Source organism: Bactrocera oleae, chromosome 6, assembly GCF_042242935.1.
Source record: "Bactrocera oleae isolate idBacOlea1 chromosome 6, idBacOlea1, whole genome shotgun sequence".
Classification (NCBI taxonomy): Eukaryota; Metazoa; Arthropoda; class Insecta; order Diptera; family Tephritidae; genus Bactrocera; species Bactrocera oleae.
Window position 1 is genome coordinate 38,468,920 of NC_091540.1, and position 22,551 is coordinate 38,491,470.

Sequence of the window (22,551 nt, forward strand, 5' to 3'; positions counted from 1 at the left end):
TTTTGAAACATAGATCATATCATATCACTCTTATTGGAAAACCCTGTATAAAATTAACTGATTTGATTTTCAATAGTTTAATGCCGAATATATGAGAAATTATACTATACTAAATATACTATATAATCTCATATCCCCAATATCATCAATTGCGATCTTCTGCTTGACGTTTTGCACATCAACTAATTTTGTTAAATATAGAAGCATATACTTGTATATAGTAAAATATAGTTATAAAACTAACTGAGTCTATAATCTATAATATAACCTAATAAGTTACCAAATTTGATTGTAATCCATGCACCATTTCGTCGAACCTTTTCGTTGCTTTCCTAATATAAAGTTTTGCCAACACTTGAAGGTATTTCCCGGCTTTGATCTTTGCAAGTTACAAGAATATGAACTGTTCGGTTAGATCCGAACTTATCCCTTCCTTTCTTGTTTATTTTGCGTTAGTCCAATTTACAAAAATTTCGCCCTTCGTTAATCTATTTTATTATTTAGAATAGCGAGAGAGACTGCAAATATATATTATGAAGACACTGAGCTTCTTATTTTACTCTTGCAAAATGTTGCTACAGAGTAACATAGAATAGTTTTGTTTATCTAACTGTTGTTTGTATCACCTAAAACTACTTGAGATAGGTATGGAGGTGATCAGGGTGACGAGATGAAATCTGGCTGACTGTCCGTCTGTGCCAGCGATAACTTGAGCAAAAATTACACATGTTCTTTGGCGCAAAAGTAAAGGCGAGTTCATATATGAGCGTAATCGGACCATTGCCACGCCAACAAACCCCCTTTAATCGAAGCCGCATATGGTGCCAAAACTAAGCCGTAAATCAAGATACAGAACTAAGATTTGGCACAACGAATCACATTGAGGAGAGGCACCTGTTGTTTGAAAACCCTTAAAAAGTGGAAGCGGCTCCGTCTCGTAATAAGTTTAATGTATATATCTCCCATACCAATAAAGCTATATCACCTTGATTTGCGCAGGTAAGTTTTTTCAACCCTTCTTCCGATAGTGTGAAAATAGATAAAATGGGATGATAACCCCGCACACTTCCCTTATAACGGTTTTGTTAAAAACGACTACAAGTGTGATAAATTAACACTCAAATGCGTCAGAGTATTTTATAGCCAGGATGGCACAAGAAGGCTTTATAGGAGCCGGTATCAAAATTGGACAATGGACTTTTAGGTAAAATCACATATCTCGGCACCTGCTCGACCGATTACAACCAAATTCATTACGTAACAATCTTACAATATTCTCATATTACAGGAAATCAGACTACAACCACGCCTATTTCCCATATAACACAATTTTAAATTTCATCTGATTCTTTGCAATTTCAGTATACAAATAAAGCACCAATTAATATAACGGGATAAAACCTTGCACGAACAGTGCTTCTGAAGTGTGCCACTCTATGACCAAAAATTGCTTAAATCGAATTAAAATTGTTCCAGCCCCACGTACCGAATTAATGGATTAATGGACCCCAGTGCCTGTTGCGACCTTTTTATCAAAAATATCGGTCAATCTCTGAGATATATTATAGAAATTTGAAGATAATCTTTTCCTGATAATAGTATGCATGTATTTAAAAAAATATATTAAAACGGATCAATAAGTGCTTTAGTGTTTAATACCTAATAGGCATAGAAATTTCGAGTTTTGGCTGACTTTTTACCGCATATATCGGTCAATATCTGAGATATTTTATTGAAATTTAAAACGCGTGTTTCTCTAATAATAATATATCTTTGTGTTTAAAATGAATAAAAATGGATAAAAACTTACCCTAGCCTCCATATAACTAATATCTACGCAGTCAATGGGGCCAAAACAAAATGGCTGCCGATTCCGATTTTCAAAAGAAAATTTAGTTTAGCGATGAAGCTCACTTTTGGTTGAATGGGTATGTCAATTAACAAAATTGTTGCAATTGAAGTGATGATAATCCAAAGCCACTGTTACGACCGCTGAAACATTTTTTTCAAATATAAAGCTGGCCGTAATGTTAGTATAACAGTCAATAAAGGGAATGGTATAGAGCCATGATAATGACTTTTTTATGCTTGAATTGGAGGAAGTTGATCTCAGTCGTTCTGCTCTGACTTATTTTGACGGCGTATGTGTGTGTGTTAGACGAGTTTAGAAAATGGAAAAAAGCAATATTCGGTTATTCAATTTGGTAAAAGGTTCTTCGTCGTTTCGACTGGTACATCCCAGAGATCAAGGAATAATGAACGCAGTGGAATTCACTCACGAAACTGCTCCGCAGACGGTGAATCTGTTCTATGGCAGGAAAGGGGATGGTCATCGATTTAGGCTACTTTGAATTGCAGAAAAAGAGTCAATCGCCAGGCAGCAATTTAAGTTGAATGAGGAGGCCATCGTTGTAATGAACGCCTACTTTGCAGTTTTCTAGAAAACGTATTTTTCAGACGGGTTAGAGAATTTGGTTGCTATGCTTTGCTGTGTTGAGAAATAAATCGCCACATATCAAAAAAATTTGTTTGTATTATGTGGACTAAGTATTTAGTGGGTCGCTATCGTACACACTTATTTATGTAGCAGAAAATCGTCATTATTGTGAAGAATTGTGTAATTTTTCAAGATTTTATATATTCTTCATTAATCAGTTTTTATGTTGGCTTTGTGGTGGTAATTTTGTACACCGCTGTTAACAGCATTAACACAAATATATTATCATAATATATAATAATATTTCTCTTGATTGAAGCATTTATATTCGGATACAATTTTTTGGTGGAGTGCACGACTAAGGTATTTATATGTGTCTTGCTTTTTGCACTGTCTTAATAAATTTAAATTTTGCACTGCAGAATAAAAATAATGTGATAAATCAAAATGTCACCAAGCCAAGTTTGCCTGTTGCGTTCGCCCTTACAAGTAGCGCATTTTTCATATTCACTCTTTAAAAGTATGAACCAATAATGCCTTAAGCACACAAATCACAGCAAACAGCACATTTTATAGGGACAAAGCTCAAGAGAGAGTATCGTCAGAATAGCCCATACATTATACTTGTATATTCTTATCCTTCATTGTAGAGAATATAATAACGGTGTTTACTTAATGATCATTCGGAGCATTAATAGTTTATTGTCTATAAAGTCGTTTGAATCAATCTCAGTCAAACCCAACCCGGAATCAGCCTCATGTTGCAAGATCGGTTAAAAACTATTTGGAAAACAACGGCTGGAAGTCTTGTCTTGCCTGCCTTATAGCCCAGACCTTGTCCCTTCTGACTCAGGGTATCAAAAATTATTTTGATTCAATCTTGGCCGCCAAGGCGACACAGTTCTTTTAAAATGCAATTCACAAATTGCCAGAAAGATGGGAAAATGTTACAATTTCGTGGCTCGTGTGAGGAAAATATTATATAACCTCCCACTTTGTTGGAATTATGTGTGAAACATTTAGTAGGTCTGCAAAATCTTCACTTACCCCAGCATAATTAGGCGATAGCAGTTTTTCGATGATGGCACACTGTCATCACACAGCGATAAACCGATGCTAGTTCCATTAGCGAAATCTTCTACCGCTTCGATTACGTCCAAATTACCATCGACCATTGGTGGATGCAACTCTGTGTGGCTTACCACACGACTACTAGTCGTAACCGCGCCATTGCTACCGCTTGCGCCGACATCATCCAAAAATGTAACCACATGTGATGTAGTCGTCGAGTGCATTGGTGTTGTTGTAGCCATAGATGGTGGAGGTGTTGTGGTTGCTGCGGTCATAAAACCACCGCCATTGCTGTTGCTCATGTCGCGCACGTGGTCACGTATTGTATCCGAAATGGAATTGGTTAGATTTTTGAGCGGGTCATTTACGGCCACCTCGGCATAGTCATTATTATTACTACGAGCGCAAAACCAATTTCGACATCGATCCATTTTGCCACCATCGGCAACATCAAACGCACCCATCAACCGGCGTGTAGGCAAAGCGAGCAAACCGTTAACAGTAATCGATATAGCGAATTCGAATTCGCGTGATATTCTAATATCTCATAGCGAATCATGCGGATATTGGTATATACTTTCACAATTTCGCAACAATAAAAGGAAATCGAAAAAAATTTCAAAAGGGAAACAGAAAAATCACAATGGTTGCCTAGCCGAAAGTAATCAAAATATGCTGGGATTGGTTAACGAAATGCTGGAATATATGTATGTATAACTAGTGAGCGCACACAAACGAGTATATATTTGTATGTATGTCATAAGCGGAGTTTTCATTAATTTTTGGACTGGTTTCTTTATTTTTTAAATTTTTTACAATATCCGTACAAGTTTTATTTTTTGTTATTGTAAGCGATTAATTCACCACACGACATTTATTCATATTTTTTAAATTTATTTATTTTCACACGTTTCACTTCATTTTCTTATTGAAAATTGAAATTTTTTTTATCTTTTTATTTGGGCGTATTATTTGAACGTAAATAAACCCAAAAATATACATTATATTTCGCTCTAATTCGTTCCTTTGAAGACCAGAGTAGGCGAATCTGCAATGAAAAGTGAATTTTGTGTGTTTATTAAAAAAGTATCTGTACCTAATTATAGATAAGATAATTAATATTGGATATATCTCCTTTTTGAATATTTTCTCAGAGGAATTTAAAGTTTCAAACCGGCTAAGCTTTTTTATGCTTGCATATATAAGATTGATATGAAAAAATGGTCGGAATATGACGTTAATGTAAAAATTAATATTTCTGCTGTTTTTCTTTAGCGACTTAACGAACCCTTAAAAGAACAAAAAACTTCCAGAAAGTTTGGCTGATATAGCTTCTATGATTTGAGATTTCCACCTAATAAATTATTAAAAAGGAAAACCTTAATTGCCAAAGATTGTGTTCAAAAACTTGATTCCGATCGTTCAGTTTGTATGGCAGCTATGTGTTATAGCAGTCCAATATCGGTTGGACCTTCGGGCGGTTCCGTCAAGTGAACAGGTTCTTAGAAGGAAAAGGATGTGTGCTAAATTTTAGACGTGTGCTCTATCAGAGGAATTTGGCAATATCGACTCAGCTCGTCGTCCTGATCTTTTATAAATAATTAATAGGGCGTTTCCTTTAAGATGTTAAAAGCATCGTGGTAAGCTTAATACACACTGTTCAGGGTATAAAATGAATATAAAACAAGTAAGAAAGCGCTAAGTTCGAGTGTAACCGAACATTTCATACTCGTGCAACTTGCAAGGATCAAAGCCAGGGAAATACATTCAGGTCTTGGCAATTAAGTTGATGTGCAAAACGTCAAGCAGAGGATCGCAAATGATTATATTGGTTGGACCAATTCCATTCATATTCAGCGCTAAACCACATAATTTCTAAGAAAGCTTGCCCACTTAAATTTATTAAAATATCACACATTTTGACCAACCTAAACGGTTGTAAGGCAGGGGGAAGGTCGGAAATCATTATATAGGGTATATTGGGGGCAGTAAAGATCTGAGCTGATTTCACTAACTTTTTACATTGCTCAGTTATATTCAAGAACATGTTTTCAAGTAATGAACAAGTTTTCAGCCGATTCTATCCATTTTATGCACAAAGATACAATGTTTTTATAAAGTCAGCCGGAAGTTCGTAAATTTTTATATTAGGTTTATGGGAACTAAGGGAATTATCGATCAGATTCAACTCATTTTTGGCACAAGGGAATCTTGTTATCAGATAAGGATCGGTTGCACGGGTGGACGGACGAACAGAAAGACAGTCACTCGGAATTCAACGCGTATTGACATTTTAATCATTCATGGTATATATATTCTACATAACTCCATATCTATTTCGATTAATTTTAGGTGATACAAACTACCGTTAGGTGAAAAAACTATTATACTTTGCCACTAAAACTAGCGAGAGTAAAAAACAAATCTAAATATCTGAATAAACTGTATTTACGTAACTAAATCCACGCAACTAGTCACATTGTATTTTAATTGCATTTCGACCTTCCTTGCTTTATTTAATTTAGAATTTGTAATTGTTTTAATGCCGTAAGCATAGTTTCCTGTAATAAACTGCATGAATTGAGCTTTGAGTTGAGAACTTAATTGCAAACGCTTATGTATATAATATATGTAAGATAATATGCAACAATTATGCAGATGTTAGTGGAAAAACACAAGATAAGATAAAAAGTTAATAAAGCACAGCAGATATGTAAATAGCTATAGAAGGACTCTTACACACATTTGTACAGTCCATTTACGTAAACTGCAACTATTTCAAACTAAATTCACAAATACACGAACACCACCATCTCAATTTTAGATAGTTTTGTGCATAACAATGCAAAATAGCGACAAGTTTGAAACTTTTTTTTTTTATTTTTGTCACTAAAATTTAATTACTTAGTTATTTTCCCAGTTCGTAGAAAGGGAAAATATTTCTTTGTTTTTTATTTATTTTTATTCTTCAAAACTTTTAGTGCCTTAAACTGTTCTACAATTAAACTGTCAAACTCAAAAGTTTGTGATTTTGTAGGACTCGTTCACTTGTCTCAATCACAAGTATAACTGAAATCGTACTAAGGACTCAATTAGGCTTCATTTGGTCTGCAGGGAGTAGCTACATTGTTTGCTAGCGGAAATTATTGCAAAACTATGAGTAAATTATTCACTTTCAGTAGAAAATATTACATATACTTGTAAGATATTACATAACAAGTAAGGAAACGCTAAGTTCGGGTGTAACCGAACATTTAATACTCTTGCAACTTGTGAGCATCAAAAGCTGGTTAACACCTTCCGGTGTTGGCAAAACTTTATATCAAATTATTCATTTAAGGTAAGAGGATACGTCATATTCTTTCTGAATTTATTTAAGATTTCTTACCATACATATTGACCGATAGAAGCGGTATAAAATGCAATTGATGTTCGGAACTGTTGATCCGATTTTTGGCAGAAGTTATAGTTCGATTTCGTAAATTTTTTGACGTTAGATGAAATATCTTGAGGGAACTGTTAGTAAAGTTTACCCCTCATAGTATGTATTAGGAATATTTTGGTAACCTCACATTTCGAATTTAGTTGAAATCAAGAAGTCCTGATAGACAGAAGAAATCGTTCCCCGTTAAAAGTGTAGACAATTTAGGGGGCACGTGGCTTAGCAATGCTAGGGGCGGTAAGGTAGAAGGAGTCGGTAGAAATCTACAGACGGAAACCTTGGGTAGGGCAGAAGTGCGAGGCGGAATCGCCAGCATCATAAATCTGATCAGCTTGTTAGCACACTTGAATGTCCCAAAAGAATGACGCAGAGGAGAGGCCGAACGAACCTTACACTTCGATTAAGTGGCAGAGGTCGCATGAGAGGAATCCTCCATCTCATAAAGACGGTAAGAAGCCGCACCGATGTTTAGCGAAATCGCCAGCTCAGTAAAGCTTGGTGTGTACGACCGTATCAGGGGAGATGGAGCCATCGCCCATGATTAATGGAAGCGGGTAGCGACCGCTATTTTTATAATGGAAAATACCGGACCACCCCTTAGATGTAAAACGAACTCTCTACCCTTTCCGAAATTGAAGAGATGTTGCGTTATTGCAATCAGTCTCTTCCTCACTCTTAAATAGGGAGTCCTTTGCTCCTCTCAGTCTCGCAAAGGGGGCCATAAGATATGACTTCGAGAGAGTGGTTCTCAGGATTCTGCCAAAAGAAGCTAGGGCGGATGATCCGCTGCCTCTAGCGGGAGCGGAAGAGAAGGGGAAAGGGATCCACTCTAAAATGGACATTGAAGCCTTTCTTTTCGGACGGCGTGAGCACGAGAAGCGGCTCGTCAGTTGATGATGAATACTCTATTGCTTCGTCTAGGAAGAGTTGGATTAAGGACAAAAAGCTAGAAGCTCCAGGCGTCAAGCAACAAAGGTAGAATCAGAGCATGTTTATTGGTCAGAATCGATCTTAACGTTTTCCTCTTACCTTATTTCAGCAACGAGGATGTTGTCACTGCTAAGCTGGAGGACAGTGCTGGAGAACTCTGGCTTGTCGCAGCCTATATGTCGCACGACGACGAGGTGCTACCATTCGGACCTGCTTTGGCAGAGGCCAAACGAGGAGGAGCTGGAGTTATAGTAGGTTCGGATGCCAATTCTAGGCACACCGTCTGGGGGAGCTCGAACATTAACGCAAAATGTGAGTCACTTTTTGATTTTATATGTGGTGTAAACCTTTTGAGTGAAGTTCCCACAAATAAATCTACTAATACTTGGTATTAGATCACGCAACTTATCTGGGAAGGTAGTTCCCATTACATTCTATAAAACTTGTATGATTTGAAATAATGTAATAGTTATACATATAGGGTACTTTCAAATATCAAATTGATAACCAGGTTTAATAAATTTAGTGTAAATAAATACTAAAGGTAGAATGAAACGAATAATTGTATCTCCTATTTTAAGCTACGAATCTAAAATAAACATATGTACTATTCTTCAAAGCGAAAAAATATGGCTAAATTATTTAGCACAAAAGCTAGTAGCGTTATTTCAATAAATTTGGTAGCAACAACTCTCTTTATTACCCTATGTACTTGTAATAATTTCATTCTTTATAGTCATATGCATATTAAATTGACTATCTAAAAAGTTGTATATAAAGGTTAATCCATTTCGAGGTTCCCTACTTTTTGAAAGAAAAAAAAACACAGAAAGTTCAAATTAAATGGGAATGTTTACTATCACTTGAAAGAACATTATTTGGCATTTATTTCTTCAAGATCATCTCTTTAAAATGTTGGGCGCGGATGATCCATCCGTTGAGACTTCTTTGAGGATTTCGACTGATAATTGGCGAATGATAGGCGTGATGTTTTGCTTGTTTACATACCCATGGAGCCAGAAACCGGCCTCATCGCTTAACAAAATTTTGCTCGAAAGCGCACGATACACATTCTTTACAGAACGTGAATTTTCGTAATAAAGTTGAACAACTTGTAAACGTTATTAAGGCGTAAGTCTTTTTATCTCGCGTGATCTCTCTAAAAAAGGCTATTGAAAAAAGTACCTCTACTTCGACCACCCGTTAAAAACTTCCTACCTTCCCTAGTAGAAGAATATGAAAGCGCCCCTTGCGTTAAGGGGCACACCTAGTGTGAAATTATTATATAATATAATATAATCGAATCTTTACAAATACATACTAAATTCTTACTTCATTTTCTCCGAGTAATCGCTGCAGTAAATTGGAAAAATGGTTTTTTGAGAAATGCGCTTTTAAAGATAAACTAGAGCTGATTGAACTGAGTGGTTATATTTTAGATGGCTATAACTCTACTAGTATAAAATTCATCATATGCGCCACCGTAACCAAGTCGTCATATACATATATATATAGGTATATAATTAGTTACTTCACTTTGAATGAATTTGATTTGCATATATCGGCAGGAACATGAGTCCTATGGTCGGTCATATATTAATGTACAGGTTGGTTGAAAAATTTTTGCGCTCGAATTAAAAACATACTGTTTTTGGTACGAAATATAGTTTTTTATTCAATATAATCTTCCTTAACTTCAATAAACTTATTTCAATGATCTTCCAATAATTTTATGCCATCCCTATAATGACTATCCGGTAGCTTTGCAAAATACCCGTCTACGGCTGTAATAGCTTCTTCATTCGACGAAAAACGCTTTCCACGATGGAATTGTTTCAGGTTTCAGAGGTAATAGTCGCTAGGTGCCAAATCAGGTAAATACGGTAAATGTTCAAGCAATTCGTACTTTAATTCGTTGAATTTCATCATTGTTAAAACATCTTTGTGAGCAGGTGCATTGTCTTGATGAAAAATTAATTTTTTGTGCTGCAAGCAAACCAGGGTTTTTCTCACGAATTTTTTCATCCATCTGATCCAGAAGGCTGCAATAATATTCTGAGTTGATTGTTTTAGCTTTCTGCATATAATCAATTAACAATATTTCTTTTTCATCTCAAAATACTGGCGCAAGAAATCGGGTTTGTTCTGCCTTAAACGTTCCAAATTATGCTGAGAAATTTGTTTTTGATCCAGTCTCTGCTGAGTTATTAACGTAAAACAAATATGAAGTACTCATTCGTTTGAGATGCCTATGGCATTAGAAATTTCACGCTTATTCAAATTTGGATCTTCACTAACAATACTCGTATTATGAAGTTGCTCAATGATTTTTGGTGTGATTGCGGCTTTTGTTTGTCCTTCGCGTGGATCGTTTTCTAGCCTAGTACGACCACGTTTAAACTTACCAGCCCAAAAAACAACGGTGCGTTTTGAAAATTTTAACAATTGTTCATAAGTTTCCTCTGCTTTTAAACCTTTCAAAACAAAGAATCTAATAACTGCGCAATATTAAATTTTTCCATATCAAAAATCCAATGTGACACGTCAACTTGAAATGGCTTGTAAACAAGGAATTAATTGACCGAATAATTTGTAACTTTGTTTCTCATGACAGATTTACCAACTTGAAAAAAAAATTGGAGCTGGTAGTGCTATTTCTTGGTGAGAGCAGAGACTCTTCAACCAACCTGTATAAAAAGTTTTGTTAGTGACAGCTCTTAGACATATCGGGCTGTTTTTATTTAGTTTTTAACCAAATATTCTCTTCGAATACAAAAAGAGTTTAGTGTTAAAAACTTGTTATTAACGGTTCTAGTCAATATGAACAAAAAAACATACATATTCTTTAATTAATCTCTTAGTTATGGCAACAAATTTTTAATCTCATCGCAGTTCTTATATAACGCTCATAACTATTAGCTGAACATGAATTGAGCAGAGTCAATTGACCAATGAACCAGAACAAACTCAGATAAATAAAGCAAGCCAAGTAGTACTAGTTAATGCAGAAAACATTTGCTAGACTGAAATAATTTCAAGAAGAAGATTAGGGTGTTTAGTCTCCAATGCAGGAAGGGTGTCCTTGTATAAGTTGCTGCAAAGCCTTGTGTTCAAATAAATACCAGCGTATTTATAAAGGTTATGTCGCCAAGTGTTTAGTATTAATTACATACGAAACTGTAACGATTGATGCAATTAAATGTGGCTGCGGCCGTCTGTCGTCGCCATTAATCTCCAGCGCTCGGAAGGCAATGGTTAGTTGATTGCTTGCTGCTCTTAATGGTTTGCTGTAATTGAAATTTATGTTGCAGCTACCGCGCTGTCTTTGATTAATGAAGTAAAAAACACCAAAGTAACAGCCGTTTCCAAGCTTCGTTGTGCTCATGGTAAAGTACTTGTCATTGCTGGCGTTCTGCTAACAAGTGCTACTAAGTACAAGCTCAAAGTTTCTTCAACAAAAGGGTGAAATAAAAGTAGAGAAATTGAATTAAGTGCAGGAATTGACCCAAACAATAATTAAGTCGGGGAGCCGGCAAGCATGAAGTATTTTGCTCAAATATCGCAGCGCTTTAGTGGTCCACCTGAATTGAACTAGTAATTAAATAGTTGTGGTAAGATAAAGCTGAGGTGCCTTTTCTGCTTGCATAACTGTTAGTTAAAACTAATTTTCAAAGTGAAATATTATTTTGATGCTAATAGCCATTAAGATTTAGCCCAACAGCCGCAATTATTTAAACATTGGCAATAAGGCAGAAGGTTACTACAGGCACAATAACTTTGGCACTTCCATTATTATTACCATATTTTCATTTAATAAACTCGCCTTGTTTGCATTTAATATGCTGCACGCTTCTTTGCTAATATTATGTATATTATTCTTGCTTGTAACTGCTTATCGCGCAAACTTTTGTAGCCTGTGAAAATTAAATTAGCATAAAATATGTTCTTGTTTGCAAATATTCCGGTCATATGCTTTTACGCGACTAAGCTTCTAGTTCTATATAACGATCCTGTGAGCTTCGTTTCCTTCAATGCGTTCGTATATAGTATGTAGTATTTAGATTGCGCTGAAACCTACCGAGCAATAGGTATATAAAAAAATAAAGAAATGTTTAGCCTTTAATTAAACAAAAGCTGAAAAACGATTCAAAACTGCTTTTTCTTATTTCAACTATCTTTTATTTCGTAGTAGCAACTTTTTAGTGTGTTCTTTTTTTGCATTTTCGGCCAAACAAAAGACTATCTTACTTTTTAAAAGAATTTTAAATTTTGACTTGAGGATTGTTCGTTAAAAATTTAGGTTTTTTATATTAATATTTTAAATTTAAAAAAATACAGTGTGGTTGGGACATAAGAAGGTAGGTTTATTCCAACTTTTGTCAAAGAAAAATTTTTGTTGTACGAGAGAAAAAAACACACCCAAAAATTTGAATATTTGAATTTTCCCATCAATTTTAAGGTTATCTGAAAAAGGGATTAATACAAAAGTTCTAGATCTTTATATTACCTACATACATTTTTGTCATATAATATATGTCTACAACACTCGAAGTTTTGTCGAAAATTGAGTTAAACTGTTTTTGACTCTCCCCTTCCTCTTCCCGACTTCAGATTGTCCGTAAATTATTTTTCTTCTAATTTTTGATATCAAATGGGTGTCATCCTAGTATGATTTTTGTTATTTTCAAAAATTATCTTCACTAGTCTAAATATTTTCCAAGGATATGTAGATGCTTGCGTCAAGCATGCCAACTTATTGTATTGTAGCGAGAATTTATTCGTGCCTACAACTTACACATTTATATAGGGGGATATATGAGCCTATATCCTCACCTTTGCAGTTGTTTTAAGCTCATAATTTAAATGCCAACGTTTATCACTTGATTTAAGCGCTCTTATTGCCGCCTTTTCACTGTGTGTGTCGCGTGACTTGATTATTTACATCCTGACACCGCTTTACATGCAAGGGGATTCTTATATGAAATGAATTTTATAAAGTTAAAAAGTATATTATTAAAGACAATTTGGTTAGCAATTTACCGGGTAAAACAAATATAATATCAATAAATTCTTATTTGAAACATATTATTGACTAATTATTGAAAATTGGAAAATATGACCTTTATTGATTACATTTCGTTAATTTAAGATCAAAGTTGCAATAAATGACGTAATCTTACTGAACAGAAAACTAGAGCTCTGCCTTGAGTCTAATCACACAGTTGCTTAAATAATTAAATATGTATGTGTCAAGTTGGTATCAGATATCAGAAAAGGATAAGGAACTAACAAAAATAAACATAGATTTTCCATGAGCTCATTAACGGCTTTGCAAACTTTTTCATAGTCTAATATCAGGCGGTTTTCAATTACTTGGTTTTTATAATGTTGGCGCAGATAAAAACGACAAACATAGAAACTCTTTAAGCTTTTTCCATCTACAAGTTCTTACTTGTAATTTCCTTTTTTTTAGCAACAGCGGCTCATTGCCTCACGACCTGCACTGCAAGCATTAAGCTGAGTAGTCAACAAATTAAGCCTGAGCTCAACTTCTCATTTTTTTCATTGTCATAACAAATTTTAAATATAAATGATTTCGCTTGGATTACTAATTCTTTTCAGTTCTGCTGAAAAACGCGAACGGTGGAGTGCTTTACTGATCCTAACACATGGTATTACGGTATATTTATTAATTTATTTTGTTTGGTTTGAAAGTAGGCAATATTCGTATTAAAATTACTTTATGATCTAGTGATACTTAATAATTTACCATGAATTGCCATATAAGCAAGAACACTAATGAAATACCACAATAATAGTAAAACAACATATTTTTACATATTACACTTTCTATTACAGTTGGTTGGCTATTTATTGAAATTGACAGTGCGTATGAGCAGCATAGTTCGTCGAATTAAATTAATCGAGATTAAAAATGCTTGTTGAAGAGACAGGGTTCTCGGTTCGCTCGTTTTAAATCAGAAAAGTTCTTAAAGTTTGAGTTTGCTTGTAATATAAGTCACCCTTTTAGCAGAGAGAACACTAATCGTGCTACAAAAACAAGCCTATTCACTTTGTTTTAAATCAATGAATTACATTTTTTTTATTCTATAGAAAATTTTATTTTATTTTATATAATTAATTAGTTTTAACAATTATGGACCGTAAATGACCTCCATGCTCAGCCACGCATATGCGACACCTAATTATAAAGTTATTAATTGCGACCTGATGGGTTAAAATCGTGATTGCCTCAATTATCGATTTAATGGACTGCTTCAATTCAGTTAGATTTGTTTTGTTTTGAGCAGTTACTCCATCTCGCTGGAACCAAACGCTATTGAAAGGAATACGTCTTCGGCACAGTTCTGGGTAAAAAAACTCATTCAAGATCTTTAAATAATGGTACCCATAGACAGTTACTGTTACACTGTTTCCTTCAAAGAAGTTATGCCCGACAATGCGTCTTTATGAAACTGCGCACCACACAGATACTTGTTTTGATTCACGATTTGTGGCACGATTCGTGAGCTACCCTGTATATGCCATCACACTCATGCGTAGGTGCCAATTATATATCTTGACCTGTTGACTTATGGCTTATGTTGTTGGAGATAGTATGAATTTGTTATTTGCATTCGAGCATAAAATTAATATGCCAGCCAAATAATGATAGAGCTGTAGACAGAGCACAAACACCTATAACAAACTGGCGACATGGAACCAAGAGTAAATTTTGATATCTTGACATCTACTGTGTCAAATAGCAAATATTTAATTGAATAATTACCGCACAAGATATTACATATGTACATGCATGTATGAAGGTATTTGCGCTCGCGTCAAGTGGATTTCCTTGTTTACATGGACATGCTGCGTTTATTCCTTAATATTCAGGAGGGAAGCGTGCTGATACTTAAGTGAAAGAAAAGAGATGTGCTAAGTCTTTATATTTATCATTAATAAAGCATAAAAGCCCTTTGGAACCGTATGTCAGCATAACGCGCCGAGTATTCCTTCAATCAATTCGTTGTTTCGATGGCTGTTTGGCCGTCTTGTTGCAACCAAATGTGCACCACGCAACATTCTCCAGTTTAGGCACGAAAAAGTCATTAATCATGGCCCTAAGCGCCCAATGATTCCTTCTGCTCTTATATCACATCTAACATATAAAATTTGAGGATGTAACAGCGTCTCAACAATGGCTTAAGATTATAATCACTTTAAATTAGACAATTTTCTCTATTACGTGGCCTTTATCGCTGACCAAAAATTTCAAATATTTTCAAACATCCGGTTGATTTTAATCCATATATGTTGATGATGGTATGTGAGGTACCTTAATGAAACTCAGGGAGTATTTTATTATGTTATATACCTAAAATAAGATTTTCAAACTTCCGGTTGGCCTTATGCAATATATATCAGTCATTAAGTAAGATATGTTAGTAAAATTAACCGATTAATATTGGACATACTATAGTTTAATGCCGAAAATATGTGAATTTAGTCTAGGAATCACCCCAACTCCCAACACTACATATATCTCGCGTTATTCTCACACACTTTATGCTGAACATGCCGTTCAATGTGTGAGCTTTTTTTTAAATATGTGAGTATTTTTAAATAAAAAAATGATCTCATGTATACCTCAGCAATATCAAAATTAACTCAATAAGCCCATTCCATTCTCTGTTTCCAATAAAGCCTGCATATTAATTTTCTACTTTCCACTTCTTCCACGTGTGAAACTTTAATAAAATTAAATAAACAAGATTTCTTAAAAATTGTGTGGGAATATGAATGATATTGGCCTAGACTTTGGTCCGAACCGTATTTCCCTAAAATAATAAATAGCGATCCTCTGTTTGACGTTTTTACATTAACATATTATATAAAATTTAGCTTCTTCAGTTGAGTTTATATCCCACATATCTCATTTGAAGACGATTTTAATATATTTTTAAGTGAGTCTGTGACCAAAAATATAACTTAATAAAATACCAAAATTGATTTTAATCCATTTCACAACATTTTTATACTTATGCAACATGTTGCTACTGAGTATAATAGGAATGTTCACCTAAAGGTTGTTTGTATGACCCAAACATAATCGAGTTATATATAAGACTATATATTGTAAATATAAATGATCTGGATGATGAGACGATTTGAAATTCGACTGTCTGTCTATCCGTCTGTCCGTCCATCCGTCTTTCTGTCTATGCGTCAGTCCAAGCGATAACTTGAGTAAATATTAAGATATTTTAATGAAACTTGGTACACGTGTTCCTTGGCGAGCTCGTAGATGGGCGTAATTGGACCATTCCCATCCCCATCAAACGCCATTAATCGAAAACTGAATTGCCATAACTAAGCTCTCAATTAAGATATAGAACTGTAATTTGGCACAGGGGATCCAAGTAGCAAGGGGCACATGTGGGCTAAAAATTTTGAAACAAGAAAAAACGTTAACTTTGCTTGCACCAAAGCTATAAGACCCTTCACAAATACAAAAAGTCTTTAGAAGAACTTGATTCCGATTGTTCAGCTTGTATGACAGCTATATGCTATAGTGGTCCGATATCAGCCGTTCCGACAAATGAGCAGCATCTTAGTGAGGAAAGGACAGGTGCAAAATTTCAGAATGAGAGCTTAAAAACTGAAGGACTAGTTCGTATATATACAGAAAGACGGCCGGACAGGCATGGCTAAATCAAGTGAGCAAAATATGCTGATCTTTATGTATATATTATGTACGGTCTCCGACGTTTCCTTCTGGGTGTTACAAACTTGATGGCAAACTTAATATACCTTGTTCAGGGTATAAAATATTTTATGTACATATCTCCCAAACCATTCACACTGAAATAGCCAAATTCGCTCAGTTCTGTTAAGCACTACTACCAACACTGTGAAAATGAATGAAATTTGATAATAGCTCCGCCCACTGTTTGTTCAACTTAGTTCAGAATCTAACATTTTTCTAACATTTCTATTTGATAGTGCCAAAATAGTCGAAATCGAACTACAACCACGCTTACTTCCCATATAACACAATTTTAAAAATCCATCCGATTCTTTCACTTTCCGGTATGCAAATCAAGCACCGATAAATGTATCGACATAAAACTTTGCACGAATTATGTCCGATAATTGTCCAAATCGATCCGAAATTGTTCAAGCTGACAGGTACCGAATTTGTGTAACTCAGGTACCCAGTACCTTTGGTGACTTTTTACCGAAAATATCGAAAGGATCCTCTCCTAAAATTGATTGGTTCCGTTATTTCCTTTAGGCCCTATATACCCTATATACCTAACTGAAATGTTTTCGAACTTACGGCTGACTTTACACCGATTAAATCGGCCAACAGGTGAGTTCTTTTAATGAAATTGAGAGAGTTAATATCACATACATATATCTTATTTGAAGGGGTTTTATATAATATTAGCTGACGCGATCTTAAATATAGCTATAAAATAAGGTATAAATTAATGATCTTCAATATAAGTCAAGAAAATACCAATTTTGTTTATAATTTTTTCAGGATTTCTTCGAATATTGAATGCTAAATTCTTTCGCAACATTTTTAATATGAAGTTTTACCAGCACCTGAAGGCATTTGATTCTTGCAAGTTGCAAGCGTTACATCCGAACCTAACTTTTAGGTATAAATTAATTTTATCACCCCTAAAGTATTTATAGAAATAACAGGAACTTAAAACTGTCCTTAACTATATCAGCTTCTGAGGAAGCACTATGCGTCTAATGATAGTTTAAGTGCGGCTACTTGCAGTCGAACGTTTTTGCGACCTCTCTTTTTACCAACCAACTATAACAACTTTTAATATAAAAGGTGACTCATTTGCAAATGTCCACACGGTTTTTTTTATTGTTTCAGGCATTGTTACTGTAAATGCAGAACCATTGATAGCAAAAGTTGTAGCCACGACATATCGACAGGTGCCTGGGAAACATTGTTATAAAGGGAACCGAACACAAACCAATTGGCAAACGCTGGCAGTGATTTAATAAAAGTGGTACGACTGTATGCCTTGCCATTCGATCAATATTTGCATATAAGTACACTTATGATTATTCGCTCATTTCACTGGCATAACTGTAAATGTGAAGGATATACACGGCATACATATGTAAGCACCAACTGCGAACAAAAATAGCGATGTTGTTGTCCAAGCTGTGGTACGTGAGCGGAAATGGAAATACTTTCTGCAAAGCCACAGTAAGAGCAAAAAATGTGAGTGGAAAAAATTCCAAACGAAATCGTATAACAATAATATACAAATGTATTCTAGCCTACTTGTATAAGCACGTTCGCTTGACTAACTGTTGCTACACCTGTTGTGTGACACATTTCCAAGTTGCATGTGTATATATTAGGGTAGAATGGACGTCATGAAATCTATTAGTATAAGGGTACTCACTTTAAAGTGGACGTACCTGAAAATAATGCAAAATAATTCAGAGGAAATCGAAAATAAACAGTGCTCATTGAAACCCTAGCAGTACTTCGTAGCAATGAAAATCCACTTTTGCAAGTAAGACAAGGTTTCAAGAATCACTTATATGAGAACTAGAAGTGGTAAATAAGTTATATATCTATTATATTATATTAGGTCAAGTAAAAAGTTCGGTTTTTATCTAAGAAATGGCGTTATTGTCCATAGTACTAGTGTTACGTGTCGCATCATGCCATACTATACGGCATTGAAAACGTGTTTATTCGCGCTAAAAGTTTGTCTTTGACAGTTTTTCGATTGATTTACTCAGTTCGTTTTGAGCGCTAGTCAAAGATGGACACCAACAAAGAGAAAATTCGCTATATTTTACAATTTTTCTTCGATCAAAGCGAAAAAGCAGCCAAAGCGGCTGAAAACATTAATTTAGTTTATGGGCCCGATACTGTAAACGAACGTGTAGCACAAACGTAATTTGCTAGGTTCCGTTCCGGTAATTTCGATGTCAAAGATGCACCACGCGTCGGGAGGCCTGTCGTCGAAAATTGCGATAAAATCATGGAAATAGTGGAAACCGTCACGTGAGCACTTATTTAATTGCTGAGGAACTAAGGATAAGCCAGAAAACCGTTTAGAACCATTTGCATAACCTTGAATTCAAAAAGGAGCTCGATGTTTGGGTGTCACACGAACTAACGCAAAAAATATGATGGACCGAATTTCCATCTGCAAATCGCTGCAAAATCGCAACAAAATCGACCCGTTTCTGAAGCGGATTGTGACTGGCGATGAAAAATGGGTCAGTTATGACAACATCGAGCGCAAACGGTGGGAGTCAAAGCTCGGAGAAGCGGCCCAGATGGTGGCCAAGACCTGATTGACGGCCAGGAAGCTTTTGCTATGTGTTTGGTGGGATGGGCAAAGAATCATTTACTGCGAGCTGCTCCCCTATGGCCAACCTCTCAATTCGGCCCTCTACTGCCAACAAATGGACCGCTTGAAGGCAGCACTCATCCAGAAGAGGCCATCAACAGAGGCCGAATTGTGTTTCATCAGGACAACGCCAGGCCACACATGTCTTTGGTGGCTCGCCAGAAGCTCCTGGAGCTCGGATGGGAGGTTCTAATGCACCCACCTTATAGTCCGGACCTGGCACCAAGTGATTACCATCTTTTCGTGTCCATGGCGAACGCGCTTAATGGTGAGAAGTTGGCCTCAAGAGAAGCCTGTGAAAATTGGCTCTCCGAGTTTTTTGGCAATAGGGACGCAGTCTTCTACGAGAGGGGTATAATGAAGTTGGCATCTCGTTGGCAACAAGTTTACGAACAAAACGGCGTATATTTGACTTAAATCGGACAAATGTACACAAAGTTATCATTTTTTGAAAAATCAATAAAAAACCGAACGAACTTTTTACTTTACCTAATATTTGTGTCTGAGCAATTCTTTGACTTCCTTTACTAAATTGTATGTTAATTGTGGTTACGCCCTCTTATTTTGTACATATACAAGTATGATTATTTTTCGATGAAGTCCTTCTAAAATTCCCAGTCTACTTATTTCAAACTAAATCACTCTGATTTAAACCAATTTGTTACTTGCCTATTTGTTCCCACTTTGGAAAGTGCTGTATATAAGACTTTTAGTTTTACTTCCAAATGAGTACATTTCAATTAATTTATGTGCGTGTATTTATCATATTAACTACCAATACAAATTTATGTACATTTTATATAATACTTATAAATATGTATATTTTATCGGGCATACATTTATACAATTTGCAAGGACCAAAGCCAGGAAATAGCTCCAATGTTGCGAAAGCATTCAACACTCATTATTCGATGAAATCGTGAATGGTTTACAATCAAATTTGATATTTTATTGAGTTATATTATAAGTCATAGACTCACTTAGTTTTATTACTATATTTTACTTCCCGTCAGCTAAAATTGTATTAAAATCATCATCAAATGAGATATATGGAATATAAACTCAATTGAGGAAGCTAAATTTAATAAATATAATGAGTTGATGTGAACACGTCAACCAGAGGATGGCGGTTGCTTATTTTAGGGATATAAGGCTTAGACCAAGGTCTAGACCAACTCTATTCATAGTTAGCGCTAAACCATTAATATAAGTTTATAATTTTTAAGAACTCTCACATTTTTACCAGCCTATACGGTTTAAAATCAGTTGGAAAGTCGGTAATCACTATACCGGATATATTTTGGGAGACAAAGGTCTGGGCATTTTCAAGCAGTTTTATAAATAAATAACTCACACACTGACCATTCATCTTCGGCATAATTTTTGTTATTGTAGAATAACGAAAACCATTATACGAGTAGAGTAAGTTGGGGTAATGTAATATACAAGTAGGTAAATATTATTTTTGTCAGTAACTCAAACATTCTAGAACTATTTTTACAGAAAATCATGCATAGTAATTACTGTTTGATCGCGTAGCTTATGTCAAAATACAATTTCGATATTTTAAGTAGTTTGAGAAATGTTCCAATAATAACTTAAATAGTCAGGAAAGTACAATAGTTTCGCCAAAATCAGTGGGTAATGTGTTATACTATATCAGGAAAAGTGATATAGCATACCACATTACCCACAAGCTTTACTTAATTTTCTTAAAGAAAGTTAATTGCAGACAAATTGCTGGATATTCCATTTATTAAAAACAAAAATGATAGTATACGTTTTTTGAAAAATTTACAAAAACGGAGCAAGAGACTTTGAGTGGTCAGGAAAGTACATGAATTCAGAAAAGATTACAAGTTTATAACTTTGAAGTAATTGACAGAACTTGGATACAAATATTGCTTGACGTTTAGGCAGACATTTGCTATGTGCCCAAACTAAGTCGCATTGAAAACATGGTACCCACGCTTTGTCTTTTTCAGATGCTTCATAGGATTTGTTGCAAAAAGTGCACGTAGTACGAGGGCTGCTATATATTTTTCTGGCCTAATAATGAAAATACGAATATTTATCAACGAAAATGGTTTTTTTTTTCGGTCGATTGCTATTTTGTTTCCGGCTCATACGCATAGATTTATGATTCGTCACCTGTGACGATCTTATAAACGTCTTTTGAAGCACCGCGATCGTATTTTTTCAGCATTTCTTTACACCATCCCACACGAGCGATTGTCAAATTGTGCGTGATCCAACGAGAACAAACCTTTTTTACGGTCAGGTGTTCATGCAATATCGAATGTATGCTGGTGGGAGAAATGCATAGGCATGCCTCTATCTGAAGGTATGTTACATGACGGTCTTGCATTATCAGTTCACGTACGGCATCGATGTTTTCTGACACAACGGCTGTTTTTGGACGACCTTCATGGAATTCGTCTTTGAGCGAGCGTCGGCCACGATTGAATTCGTTGTACCAGTTTTTCACAGTGCTTTAGGATGGTGCTTCATAGCCATACAAAGATTTTAGTTCATCGATGCACTCTTGTCGTGATAATCCACGTCGAAAGTTGTGAAAAATGATCGCACGAAAATGTTCACGAGTTAATTCCATTTTTTTGCCGAGATGAATTTTTTAATTCCCTGTAAATTAAACAATTCACGATTAAATGACAAAACGTTCTGAGTGATGTTATGCTAAAAAATGTCAAACTTTCCAATGGAAATGTCAGATTGCACCTGGCAACACTTAGTGTTGCCTAGGCCAGCCAGCTATATAGCAGCCCTCGTATCCTTATTTGGTGGTACTTCTGCCCAAAATTCTTCATCCGAACTCCGTAAATGCAAGCTTTTATCCGTCTCGCTCGATGACCTTTTATATAATATGTTTTTATCAAATGGATAAATAATAGTACATTTGAAGAAGGTTGCAATTTGTGCAACGAGTGCGATAAAATATTGGAATTTGGATTTATCCCGATATGTGACAAGCAGAAACTACACCAGTTAGGGCATGTTTAACTAAAAGAGGAGATGGTTTTTTTCTTAAGAATAAAAAGAATGGTGGAACAAAGGACCCCCCTGCGCTCATACAACTTATAACTGTTATGAGAGATCCTCTTTCTGCTGATGTCATGTACCCGATTTATCTTTTTCCTTTTGCAGCGAATATTTTTGTTTGCTTACTTTGCACAAAAGAAACTCTAGTTTAATCGACATTCCAAATCCGAATTGGAAAATATTTTTATATTTCATAC

At 35.2% G+C, this 22,551-nt stretch overlaps 1 protein-coding gene across 2 annotated transcripts in view; it reads right to left on the bottom strand.

The window, feature by feature from the left end:
• Window positions 1-22,551, bottom strand: part of LOC106623019 (GTP-binding protein Rhes) — a 99,211-nt gene that overhangs the window by 16,789 nt on the left and 59,871 nt on the right. For both annotated transcript variants that reach the window (XM_036364924.2, XM_036364929.2), the window contains exon 2: window positions 3,485-4,556. In XM_036364924.2, the coding sequence (XP_036220817.1) occupies window positions 3,485-3,972 (488 nt within the window). In that variant the 5' untranslated portion in view covers window positions 3,973-4,556. The remainder of the gene's footprint in view (window positions 1-3,484; window positions 4,557-22,551) is intronic.